Source organism: Lactuca virosa, chromosome 7 (genome assembly GCF_052849685.1).
Source record: "Lactuca virosa cultivar CGN04683 chromosome 7, Lactuca_virosa_CGN04683_v6, whole genome shotgun sequence".
NCBI lineage: Eukaryota > Viridiplantae > Streptophyta > Magnoliopsida > Asterales > Asteraceae > Lactuca > Lactuca virosa.
The window spans coordinates 241,533,870-241,545,745 of record NC_136432.1 but is presented as its reverse complement, the minus strand read 5'-3'; the positions used below and the strand labels follow the sequence as shown (position 1 = coordinate 241,545,745).

The 11,876-nt window shown below is 31.6% G+C and overlaps 3 protein-coding genes across 4 annotated transcripts; 2 read left to right on the top strand and 1 right to left on the bottom strand.

The window, feature by feature from the left end:
- Positions 1-4,306: 4,306 nt before the first annotated feature.
- LOC145125602 (uncharacterized) lies at positions 4,307-5,162 on the top strand. Its single transcript, XM_079061038.1, has one exon. It carries the CDS (start codon positions 4,371-4,373, stop codon positions 5,010-5,012), a length of 642 nt encoding a protein of 213 aa, XP_078917164.1. The 5' UTR covers positions 4,307-4,370; the 3' UTR covers positions 5,013-5,162.
- Positions 5,163-7,166: 2,004 nt separating this feature from the next.
- On the top strand, positions 7,167-9,034 carry LOC145126257 (nifU-like protein 2, chloroplastic). 2 transcript variants are annotated; one of them, XM_079061657.1, is made up of 4 exons: positions 7,167-7,484; positions 7,596-7,689; positions 8,113-8,423; positions 8,508-8,640. In XM_079061657.1, the coding sequence occupies exons 1-4, from the start codon at positions 7,350-7,352 to the stop codon at positions 8,604-8,606; spliced, it is 639 nt and encodes a 212-aa protein (XP_078917783.1). In that variant the 5' UTR covers positions 7,167-7,349; the 3' UTR covers positions 8,607-8,640. The 2 variants fall into 2 exon arrangements, with proteins under 2 accessions (XP_078917783.1, XP_078917782.1); XM_079061656.1 differs by lacking the exon at positions 8,508-8,640 and adding an exon at positions 8,647-9,034 and having other exon boundaries at positions 7,172-7,484.
- Positions 9,035-9,749: 715 nt separating this feature from the next.
- Positions 9,750-11,844, bottom strand: LOC145127668 (uncharacterized). Its single transcript, XM_079062821.1, has 2 exons — positions 11,361-11,844; positions 9,750-11,230 (listed from the first exon to the last, which is right to left on the bottom strand). The coding sequence occupies exons 1-2, from the start codon at positions 11,842-11,844 to the stop codon at positions 9,750-9,752; spliced, it is 1,965 nt and encodes a 654-aa protein (XP_078918947.1).
- Between the last annotated feature and the right edge of the window lie 32 nt (positions 11,845-11,876).

Genomic DNA, 11,876 nt, shown 5'->3' with positions numbered 1-11,876 from the left:
TTTTGAAGAAACTGAAGAAGCACACCAAGTGTTCGATAAAATGCATAGTTGAAATCTAGGTTTTTTTTTAATGCATCTTGATGTCGATCATTCTGCTAGAATGGAATATCGAATTCTAATTTTGTTAGAATAGAATCTTGAATTCCTTGTCAACTTAAGCAATGAATTACCCTAACCAATTCTGTCAGAATAAAATTGGTTTATAATCTTGTTATTGGTCTCGATTCTTATGGAATAACATCCTATATAATGAAACATTACATTCTTTCAGAATAATATACATTGCAAGTTTAGAGATGATTGTTAATATTGGTTTGTAGAAATTATAGTTATATTCTATTTGAATATATATCACATTCTATTAGAATTTATTGTTTTATTCTATTTAATGCACTAAAATTTTTAATATTTGAAAGTTGATTATGTTTTCCTTGTGAATTTAGGTTTTGAAGAGGTTGCCATTAATGTGGAAAATGAAGAAAACATGGAGAACGATAATATTCTTTCGGAATAATATTCTTTCGGAATAATATTCTTTCGGAATAGAGTAGTGTTTTTGTTAGATTTTGATGTTTTTTTTAACCATTTTTAGTTTTAATATTTAAGAATAAATGTAATCCTTAAACCATTATTAGTCATAATTTTTTTAGAATGATTGTAATAATTGTTTATAGTCTTTTTGTTTACGGATGAATGTAAATAGTGATTCTTAAAGAATAAAATCCGTATTCTTTAGAAAATGTTATTCTTGATAATATGTTGTATAATTCTTTAAGCATGTTTAATATAAAAAGTATCTTGAATGAAACAATATTATGTAAGAATAAAACCACAAATATATTTACTAGTTTATTGTTGACTTTTTGTCATTCTGACAGAATAAAATCGGTTATTATTAAAAGTAATATTATAATTTAATTAGAATTAATTAAAAAAAATCAGATTTTTTAAAAATAAGGGAATTAATGATCCACCGAAAATTACCTTTTTTAAAATAGGTTAATTGACCAAAATACCCTTTTGCTGAAATTTGTGTGATTATATGATAAATGCTACCCTATTGTAATATCATAGACCCTCAGATCATGATTGTTGATTCTAATCATCCGGTGGTCCAGATCTCTGCATTCTGGCACACAATAGTTAGTAAAAACAAAATAACCTAACCCTATATATATATATATATATATATATATATATATATATATATATATATATATATATATATATATATATATATATATATATATATATTAAAGTTAAATTAATTGACGGGTTGTAAACGGGTTGATAATTTTTACTCAACCCAACCTATTTAATTAAATTTGTTAGACAGGTTGACCCATTTAAGTTGATTGTTAAATTTTAAGGGCGAAACCTTATCTTAGAAATGAAAGGTTAAAAAAAAGGATAAAATAGTTTTGTAAAAATCATTACAAATCGTTGTAATTAATTAACGTAAATAAATAATCATTAGTTGGAGACATATAGATAGTGGAACCAAAATGGACACATAAGATGCTTTCTAGGATCATAGTCTTAGAAAAATTGTTGGTAAAATGTAGGGTGCGGGTATCCTGGTAAGCTTCGGTTACGACATAACGACAGCGAGGTGAGTTTTTTTTCGTGTTCTGTGGTTGCTCGCACATAAATGTTTGTCATGCGTTTATTATGTGGTTTTTATTTATTTATTGACAATATGTTTTATGATAAGTATGGTTGCGTACAAATGTTATTTTGGATTTGTTATCTACTGTATGTGTTTTTGGATGACATGTTTAGCGGGAACGGGTGGGTGTTTAATCGCCGTGAGCATGATGGATATGTGTGATCGGCGGGGATGAGAATTGAGAATCATACTCATTTCCTTAGATATTTAAAATACTTGAGTACAATGGATGATGAGTTGTCTCAAGGAGAAGGGAAATGAACATTTGGTTCTTTCTCTGGATAATTAATCGGTCCCCTAAATTATGTCATCAAGTGATATGTTTGTTGTATGATTTATTGAAACTATATGATAAAACTATTTGTTTTTTTATGTGATTGACATGTATGTGCAACACGAGCTCACTAGGCCCTAGACTTACCCCTTTTAGAAACTTTAAATGTGCGCAACCCAGGAAACTATTTAGCAAGTGGCTGAGAAAAGTCCAAGGAGAAGGATTGATCCAGAAGACGACGTAGGAATTCCGCAAAGACGTAACATCCGAATTTGTTCAATTGAAGACTTTATTTTATTTTATTTTGCTTCCGTTGTAGTTTAGTCTATAAGTAAGTTCTGATCTTGGGAGATGTTGGAATGATTATTTTTCATTTTATCGATATTTGAAAATTGGGGTGTTACAATAATAATACATGATAGATTAATAAAATGGCTAGGAAAAAATACTAGTAATCCTTTACCATTAGGATTTGTGTTTAATTGACCGAAGCTAATAAAAACAAAATTAAAAAATATCTCAAAATTTTTACATTTGTTGGAAAATGGGTTAAAGCCCAAACCCCATGTGCCTATGGGTTGAAGCCGAGAAACCGAACCCAAAGGATTCTAAAAATTGAAAATCGAGATTAGCAGGTTAGGTTCGGTTTTACCCTAAAATTGACCCAAACCGACTCATGGTCACCCTTAACAAAAACAACTATTTTTCTATTTTTGGTAAAATGACAAATCTCTTTGAAACATGGATGTTAAACTTAAGTAATTTACTATAGTGTTATTTTTATTTACCATAGTCGGTTATTTTTGGTAAAAGGACATCTCTTTGATATATTTGAATAAATATTTTTAGAACCAGCTTCATTGCACCACACAACATTAAAATATCTTTGATATCTTTTCAAAAGGTCTTTGTTATACACAATAACATTTATGTTATCCAAACTAACACTAGACTTTTCAACAAAAGATCTATCATTCCGTCTCTTATATATAGTAAACCATCATCATTAGCTCAATTTTGATTGGAGAAGTTATTCAGAAAGCTTTTTTTACCATTTATTATTATCTACCATGAATGGGCATTTCATGGATCATAATCATTAACTCACTCACAAGTTGATACAAGTCTCGATCTTCATGAATTTTCAAAATCTCGGCTGAAATATATTGATCAATATGTTCAACGGTACAGTTTGTGAATGGAGTGCATAAAGAGACATATAATTGTAAGGCAACCTGTGTTTTTGAAACTCATTGTATAACGTACCTGCTTGAACCTTTCTAAATAAAAACTGTTTAAAATTTTAATTTTAATTTAACATACTTGTTTGAACCTTTTTCTAAATAACAATTTCTCTCTTGTGTCTTGAATCAATGCATCAAGTTTGATTTTAAATAGGGTGCATAGGATATCCGGTCTATTTGTCTTCAGGTTGAAGAGTTGTTTTTTTAAGAAACCGTTTAATTTCAAATTATTTGGATTGCATGTTACATTTATGAAAAATCTAGATATCCAAACCATTTACAAAGACGTAGCATCCAAATAGTTATGCATGTACCGTGCACCACCGGTATATATGTAATAGGGAATACATTTCGGTCAAAATTAAAAAGAATTTTTCAAAGTTATAGGTCTTATATAACATTATATATGCAAATTATAAGTAAAAGGAAATATACTTCAGCCAAAATTTATTCTAGGTGCGAACACTTTAAATTAGTTTTAGCAACAGAATTTAGATATTATCCCACTATATTATTGCAAACTTTGTAACGGATTATCCACAAATTATTCATGGTTTCATATTCTTCGCTAAATCCATGTATGAAAATATGTTTTGTTGTAGAGTATGTACGTGTTTATCCACCAATCTTATATTTTTTCTAAACACTCCCTAATTTTAAAGGTCTCATATTTTCTAAATTTAACCTAACATTATAGTTGTCTTAGTGATTCATACAAAAAAACATATACATAATAAAAAAATTAACTCAGTCATTTATAAACTTTTTAGTTTATTATTGTTATCCTAAACCTGAATAAATGATAAAGGTTTATAATAAAAATCAAAACGCCCCATATTTTTGTTTTGGTTTGTTTAAACCCCAAATTAGTTGAGCCCCAACTCTATTTATCCAAGAAAAGTAGCTTTATGGGTTCAGGCCTAACTGTTTCATTTTGTTTACAACTAATTCTTTGATTTTTATCCTTTAATTGCAAACTGAATTTAATTCGTTGACCAAGTGAAATGTCAAAGTAGTTGACTGGTCAATTTCTTTACCATGTACTTGCAGTGAAAGCAAACACTAGCTAACTAGCTAGCTCCCTCAACAACATCAACATCTGAAGTGAAAGCAAAGAAAACTCAGCACTCATCCATCATCAAAAGCCAACACTCTCTAACTGCATCCTCCAAATTCCACCACCATGGAATCCCAAACCCTACCGGAAAACCCACCACCACCACCAATAGCCGTTGACTACAGCTCCAATGTAGACACATCTCGTGCTTTCAGTTCAGTGAAAGAAGCCGTGGCCATCTTCGGAGATAAGTTTCTCACCGGAGAAATCTTCTTACCATCTCCTAAACCTCCATTCGCCTTACCAAAACAAGAAACACCATCATGGAAATCCACACATAGCACTCAAACTTCATGGAAATCATGCTCGTCTTCCAGAGAAATCGAAGAAGAGCCGCCGCCGCCGGTGCCAGTGCTTGTTACCTCCCTGAAAAGGCTTGAGTCGGAACTTGAAGAAACGAAGAAAGAGTTGAAGTTACTGAAAGAGAAAGAGTCTGAGACCGAGGTGGCTTTGGCTTCTTTAAACGCTGAGCTCCAAAAGAACATGTCAAAGATCGCAAAAGCTGAAAAGGTAGTGGAGCCGAGCTCAATGTCAGGCTTGACCCCGGTGGTAAGTGGTGGTGGAGGGAGGAAGATGACGGAGAGGAAAGTGGTGAAGAAGAAACCGATAATTCCTCTTCTGGGAGACTTGTTTTCAAAGAAAAAGGGGAAATCAAATTCTTCTATGCTAAATCCACTGTATACATCTTCTCAGATGCACTGGAATTGAAAACTTCAGGCGTTATAAGTTTCTTGCATTCATGTATGCATTGGTCTATGAATATTCATTGCAATCATTATATTTGTTACATTTAGTATGATTAAATTGCTATTACTAGTTAATTTCTTTTTGGGTGTTAAAGAATAAAGAAAAAAAGAAACTGTGTAGTTAATTCTTAGTGTTCGAATTTTATGTTTCTTTGAGATATTTTCATAGAGAAATTAAATTTCTTTCTACGTTTCTTCCTATTTATTATTTTACCATATGAAATGATTATAAATATCTTTTAATATTATTAATTTTATCAAAATATAACACGGATAACTATTTCATTTGGATAGAAGACAAAAAAAAAAAAGTTAGAAGGATATTTAATTTCTCTTTCTTGACGGTTTATGATCCAGTACTAACTTGTTTTTCTAAATAGGGTTTATCATTTATTGGTAAATGACTAAATGGTAACCTATTAAAAAGGATATTTGTTTAACCGCGAATAACTTTCTCTAACTTTTAATTATATTGTAAATAATTATTGTATTTTATATGATTATAAACAAAATTGTTAAAATTAGATCTTGATGATAGGGTACCAAGATCCTACAACCCTACAAGCCAAAAATGATACGGATCGCCTTAAAATTTATTATGTAGTAAGATTTAACCTAAAATTGTAGGATCGTATTATATATGGTGTTTAATGTCCAAATGTGAAGAATTTGAGGAGAGGGTTCGACTTGACCTTAAGCAAAAAGCTCGGTCGAGATGGGCATCCCTACGGGATGAAAACACGGATATTTTCACTCTATCTCAAGTAGAACGGGAATTATAATTGGCTTAACACTCTCAATATTGGTGGTACCTAGTGCACAAACCCTATCACATAATATGACAAACAATCAAAGTGTTCTTTGAAAAAAATATTTTATGAAGACCCATTCTATCATCTTTTTGCCGTCTGCTATTTCCAATGATCTCATATAAAAGCGTTGTCCTTTGTATTTCCTATTTCCTTCGAAGAAATCAAACAAGTGGTGTGGGATTACGGAGGAGAGTTGTGAAAAGTAATGGGTCTACCCCTAAGTTTTTTAGTCCAAAGAAATAGTATAAACTTTATGGGGTGTTTGGGGATTACTTTTAGAATGACTTTTGACTTTTAATTTTTTCAAAAAATAAAAAAATAAAAAATAAATAAATAAAGAAGCCAAAAGGTGTTTGGGTAATAAAAAATTCTTTTGAAAATGACTTTGGGGTTTCTAAAAGTCACAAAAATTTGATTTTTTGTGATTTTTTGTTGTTTTACATGTAAAAGTTAAATAAAAAGTTATTTTGTTGACTTTTTTTGCTAATCCAAACACATTTTAAAGAACTCCTTTTGCAAAAAGTTTTTTTACAAAAAGTTCTTCTACAAAAAAGACTTTTGATGTTCAAAAATAATCTCAAACACCTCCTTAATGATTTGATCAAGTAAATAACCAAAACAAAAAGAGTCAATTGTCTAAAAGAATAGCCGGGCTAGTTCATTTGACTAGGGTTTAATCATTTTCTTAAAAACTTGAAAAATTAGAAATTAATAATTAGGTTATTTGATTAGGGTTAGTGTTAGTTATAACTTTGTCATTATAAAATTCTATTTGATTTTGGCCATATTTATCTAATCTAATTTCGTGTTAATAGAAGATAAGGTATGTATTAAATGATTAATAGACTGATTAATTGTTTGACCTATTTATTCTTTCAATACTTGATGTGATACTTCTTCAAACTTTGATTTTTGATTTTCTAATTCATAAAATGGAATTACAATCATTATTTTCTATTCTTGCAATTGATTGCTTCATTATTGATTTTCCCATCCTAAAATTAATTTTCATTTTGGGTTACATTAAATTAGTGTTGCATCGTTTACCTTTATATGCCAATAATTTTCCTAATTTCTTCAAACTTGTATATGCAAAGATTTAATAAAATCATTAAATATTATCTATGTCGTTTAAAAATCCTCGCTAATTCGTGAGCGATTTTAATGGACTATTTGATCATTTATTTAAAGTCCGAAAAAATCATTTTATAAAAATGTACTACCTCAAGATATGACATTTTTTTAACAACTCGTTTTTAAATAAAAGATTAATTCTAATAATTCTTGGTCCACGATAATTCCGGAGCCAAGTCAGCCATCACTCGAAGATGCGCTTTCTCCATCTCCTCTCTCTTGCCTCTTGGGTCCATAATAAAAACCCGTAGCCAAGTCGTCTTCTTCAAAAGCTCCAACAATTTCTTACAGAGAGAATTAGGTTTTTGATTTTTCTGTTGCTATTTTACCAAGGAAGAACAAGAACAGCGAAGATGCACGGTGCTGCAATTTTGAGCCATTCGTCATGTTCATACGTCTGTAGGCGTCGACAACAAACCCTAGATTACCCATCATCCTCTTATGCTTCTTCTTCTTCTTCTTCGTCACCTTCGCCACTCTTCTGGAGGGTAGTTTGTTTTATTTATTTATTAATCTATGTGTTTTCATCTATGCCTCTGGATTTCGTTATGATCAATTATTGATTTCTTTGTTGGGATTTTCGTATTGAACAATTCCAGGTTTCTTCTAGTATTTTGGGCAATCGGTTTTCTTTTGCAAGGGGCGGTTCTAGGACATCAAAAATTCGATTTTCATCATCTACCCGTAGGAAAGGTATGATTTTCTGGTGCTTGAAGCTGTTCTCATCTAGAACTAGTGGTTTCAGTTGAACTTTTCAGCTGCGTTTGCTCCATTCTATCTTCAGAATCTGGAATTCGTGATCCTAAACATGTCAATGGTTATTATTGAAAGCTTGAGGCTTGTCATTCTGAGGTGAAATTGGAATAGTTTCAGTTAACATGTTAACACCTAAAGAGAAAGAAGTATTGAACTTTCACATTAGGCCCTTCACTCTACAACAAATTTGCTCTCAGTTCTTCGCTTCTAGCCTCTTCACATAGATCTTTCTGTTTATGGGCTTCAGATTAATTGGATGAAGTTGCTAATGCTAACATGCTATTGATGTTAATTACTTAATTCTTTAAGTGCTTCTAATCAAGTTTTTGTGCTAAAGCCTAAATCACTCCCATGTTGCAGTTGTGAAGGCTGTTGCGACTCCAGAATCAGCTATTGAGCTACCTCTTACAGCAGAAAACATTGAGAGTGTATTGGATGAAATCAGACCATATCTCATTGCAGATGGAGGAAATGTAGCATTACATGAAATCGATGGAAACATTGTTCGATTAAAGCTACAAGGAGCTTGTGGTTCATGTCCAAGTTCTGTAACAACCATGAAATTAGGGATTGAACGTCGTCTCATGGAGAAGATCCCTGAAATTGTTGCAGTTGAACCAATTCCAGATGAAGAAACTGGCCTTGAGCTCAATGAAGAAAACATAGAGAAGGTATTTCACTTCATAATTGCCCACAAACATGAAAAATGATACAACTTTATTTATATTCAATATGATATTTTATATCTCAAAAAGGGCCTGTTTGGTTGGATGGAATCATGGAATGGAATAAAAAGTCACAATCTTTGTCCTATTGACATCAGTCACAGTCTCAGAACACACAGGGCAACTTGATCTGTCATGTCTGTGGGTGTGATGGTTTGAAATATGATAGGTGTTGGAAGAAATTCGTCCGTATCTTGTGGGGGCCGCAGGTGGAGAAGTGGAGCTTGTGTCAATAGAAGAGCCAATTGTGAAAGTACGGTTAACGGGTCCCGCAGCAAGTGTGATGACAGTGAGAGTAGCCTTGACACAGAAACTGCGTGAAAAGATACCTGCCATAGCTGCTGTTCAACTTTTACAATAGATTCTTGTTTTTGAAACTATATGAAGTTTCTATAACATTTTGTAACAAATGAATATTGGTTTTGGGCCTTTTTTTTCTCTTGTAGTTATACATCATGAAGTACGCATTGTATATTGTTTGAAAGTTATTTGGTTGTAATGCTACTACGATGTTGGTTCACTTTTATTTAAATAAGTAGTAGGTTGAAATTGTTGTTTGTTTTGTATGTTGAGTGAACAATTTTAATTATCCCTTTTCTAGGATTAGAGTCCAATTCGTTGGATGAAATGATGACTCTAATGAATTTTTTCATATAATTCTTTTGCATTATATAAAATATATGTTACAGTTATTTTTAGAATATAAGGAATTTAATAAAGTTCCAACACTTTTTAAAGATTTGTGTTTTTGAATTCGTAAAGCATGTGGAGTGTGTTTGGTGGGATGGAATGAAATAAATATTGTAATGAAATAGGTAAAATAATGTAACGAGTCAATATATTTTATAAGAAACTAGGTTATAATTCGTGGACACCACGGATGAAAAGTTAAAAAAAATAGTTAAATTATGACTTAATTATTGAGCAATTTAATGAAAAATTTAATAATTAGGAAAGCATAGTTGGTAGATTACCCAAATGGAAATATATATTTTAAGATATGTTCAAAATTTATCATTTTGTGGAATGCAATATAAATTAAAAAAAAACAAACATAAATTGATTGAATAATAAAATTGTACAAAGGTTTTATAAATTCCTAAAAACTTCTTTATACACAACATTTGATGTTTTATTTGTAAGTTTACCATCCTTATCTAAAATTAACAATTTTAATCCCTCTCTACTTTGAACTCTGGATAAAGCAACGTACAATTGGCCATGTGTAAAAACAGGATCTTTGAGAAATAAACCAACCTTCGATAAAGACTGTCATTGGCTCTTATTAATTGTCATGGCAAAACATACAGCCAATGGAAATTGTCTTCTTTGGAAATTGAACGGGATCTTATTTTCGGAAGGAGTTAAAGACATTCTTGGAATAAAAGTCCGGTTTCCAGTATTACTTCCAGATATGATAACCGCCTCAATAACACGTTTGCCCAAAGATATAACCTGTAGTCTAGTGCCATGGCATAAGCCATTTTTCTGATCAATGTTTCTCAATAACATAACCGGAACACCGATTTTTAAAATGAGCTTATGGTTTCGCAAACCTGAGAGTTTTAGACCATTTAAAACATTAGGTGAGTATAAATTTGCATCAAACTGATCATTAACAAACTCGGATTGGCAGAGGCTATCTGAACTTAAATATTTCTTTTGCTCTACTGGAAACAATTTTAGCAAACGATCATTTATTTCTTGGACAACTTCATTCTTGGGAGCAAGTATTGCTCTTTCTTGAAAATAACCCGCAATGTTGAAGTTTTCAAGAATCGAAGGATATACAAACTTGATTAATGAACCTATAGGATCACAAGGATCATTAATAAGAATATCTTTCGGAATTTCAACAATCGTTTCACCATCATTCGGACCACCAAGATTACCTTCTCCTATGTCCAAAAGCCAGTTTGAAAAACCCCTTGTTTCTTCCATAGCAGATGGATCGCTTCCAACAGTCAATCTCATGTTTTTTGTTAATTTATGGACTTTGCATTGTTTCCACAAATGAGAATAACTCAAAGAAGCATTAACAATGTTTTGTCTACTACCACCTGGAACAACAGGTAGAATTTGTCTGAAATCACCTCCAAAAACAATAACTTTCCCTCCAAATGGAATATTTGAGTTCATTGGATTGACACACTTTAATATATCCTTCAAAGTTCGATCTAAAGCTTCAAATGCATGCTTGTGTACCATGGGTGCTTCATCCCAAATGATCAATGAGGTTTTTCTTACTAAACTTGCGAGATCACTATCTGGATCTATTCTACAAACAGAATCTTCGTTGAGAGTTAGTGGAATTATAAACCTAGAGTGTGTTGTCCTGCCTCCAGTCAATAATAATGAAGCGATCCCACTTGATGCAACATTTAAAACAATCTCACCTTGGGCTCTAATAGCTGCAGAAATTGTCTTCCAAAGAAATGTTTTACCCGTTCCACCATAACCATAAACGAAGAATACACCTCCCTTATTATCTTTAACTGCACCCATGATATCAATAAAAATATTGCGTTGTTCGTTTGTTAATGCAAGAAACAGCCGATCAAACTCATTCTTTAAAATTGGTATGTCATAATCCAGCTCCTCACTAATAAGACGATTGTTTGCAGATGAAACGGAATCAGCATCTGGGTAAGGCATCCTTGTATATATTTTAAGACTGGAATTGTTACGGAGTAGAATCTGTTCTATCTTAAACAAAGTCAAGTTTTTAAGTTGATCTTCGTTTAATGATAAACCTGTACAAAAAATATTATATTACTAAAAACATATTAAAGAATATTTTAATTGAGATGTAAAATGTAATTGAATGTATATTGAAATTTTATATTATAATGTGTTAATAATAATGACATAAAGTTACAATACCTGGAGACTTTAATCTTTGTTGATTGTAAAGAATTCCATCTGACAAGATATCCCAAGTGTTTTCCCAAACAATCTCTGGTTTAGACAAACTATTGGACAATAACATCGTAGCAAATAAGAATCGTAGATAAAAACCAGATCCAGAAAGACTTGCTTCCTTAATTGCATCGATGTATTCTTTGTCATCATCCAAAAGGCCTAGATTATAGCATGCATCTTTGAAAGTAGAACATATTTCACCATTGACTGTGCAAATTTCTTCAAATGATTTTGGACCTTTAACTTTATTTAAAAGAATCCTTAAGAAATATGCTTCGCCTAGCTTAGGTGAAACTGAATGAATTCTACCAATTGCATATCCAATTTCCCTTGGCTTCCAAATAAGAAGATTAGATTTCCAAACAAATTTTGTAGGAAATTCAACATATGTAAGTTTCCTAGCTTCTTTGTTAATTTCATTACACTTCATCCAACCGGTGAACATTGAAGAAGCAATTGAAGGCTTGTTAAGAACAT

Excerpts from the sequence above, each read along its gene's own strand:
- LOC145125602 (XM_079061038.1), top strand. The coding sequence starts at position 4,371 with ATGGAATCCCAAACCCTACCGGAAAACCCACCACCACCACCAATAGCC.
- LOC145126257 (XM_079061656.1), top strand. The coding sequence starts at position 7,350 with ATGCACGGTGCTGCAATTTTGAGCCATTCGTCATGTTCATACGTCTGT. Across the intron at positions 7,485-7,595 it reads CTTCGCCACTCTTCTGGAGG|GTTTCTTCTAGTATTTTGGG; the intron begins GTAGTTTGTTTT and ends GAACAATTCCAG. Across the intron at positions 7,690-8,112 it reads ATCATCTACCCGTAGGAAAG|TTGTGAAGGCTGTTGCGACT; the intron begins GTATGATTTTCT and ends CCCATGTTGCAG.
- LOC145127668 (XM_079062821.1), bottom strand. The coding sequence starts at position 11,844 with ATGTTCACCGGTTGGATGAAGTGTAATGAAATTAACAAAGAAGCTAGG. Across the intron at positions 11,231-11,360 it reads ACAAAGATTAAAGTCTCCAG|GTTTATCATTAAACGAAGAT; the intron begins GTATTGTAACTT and ends TTTTTTGTACAG.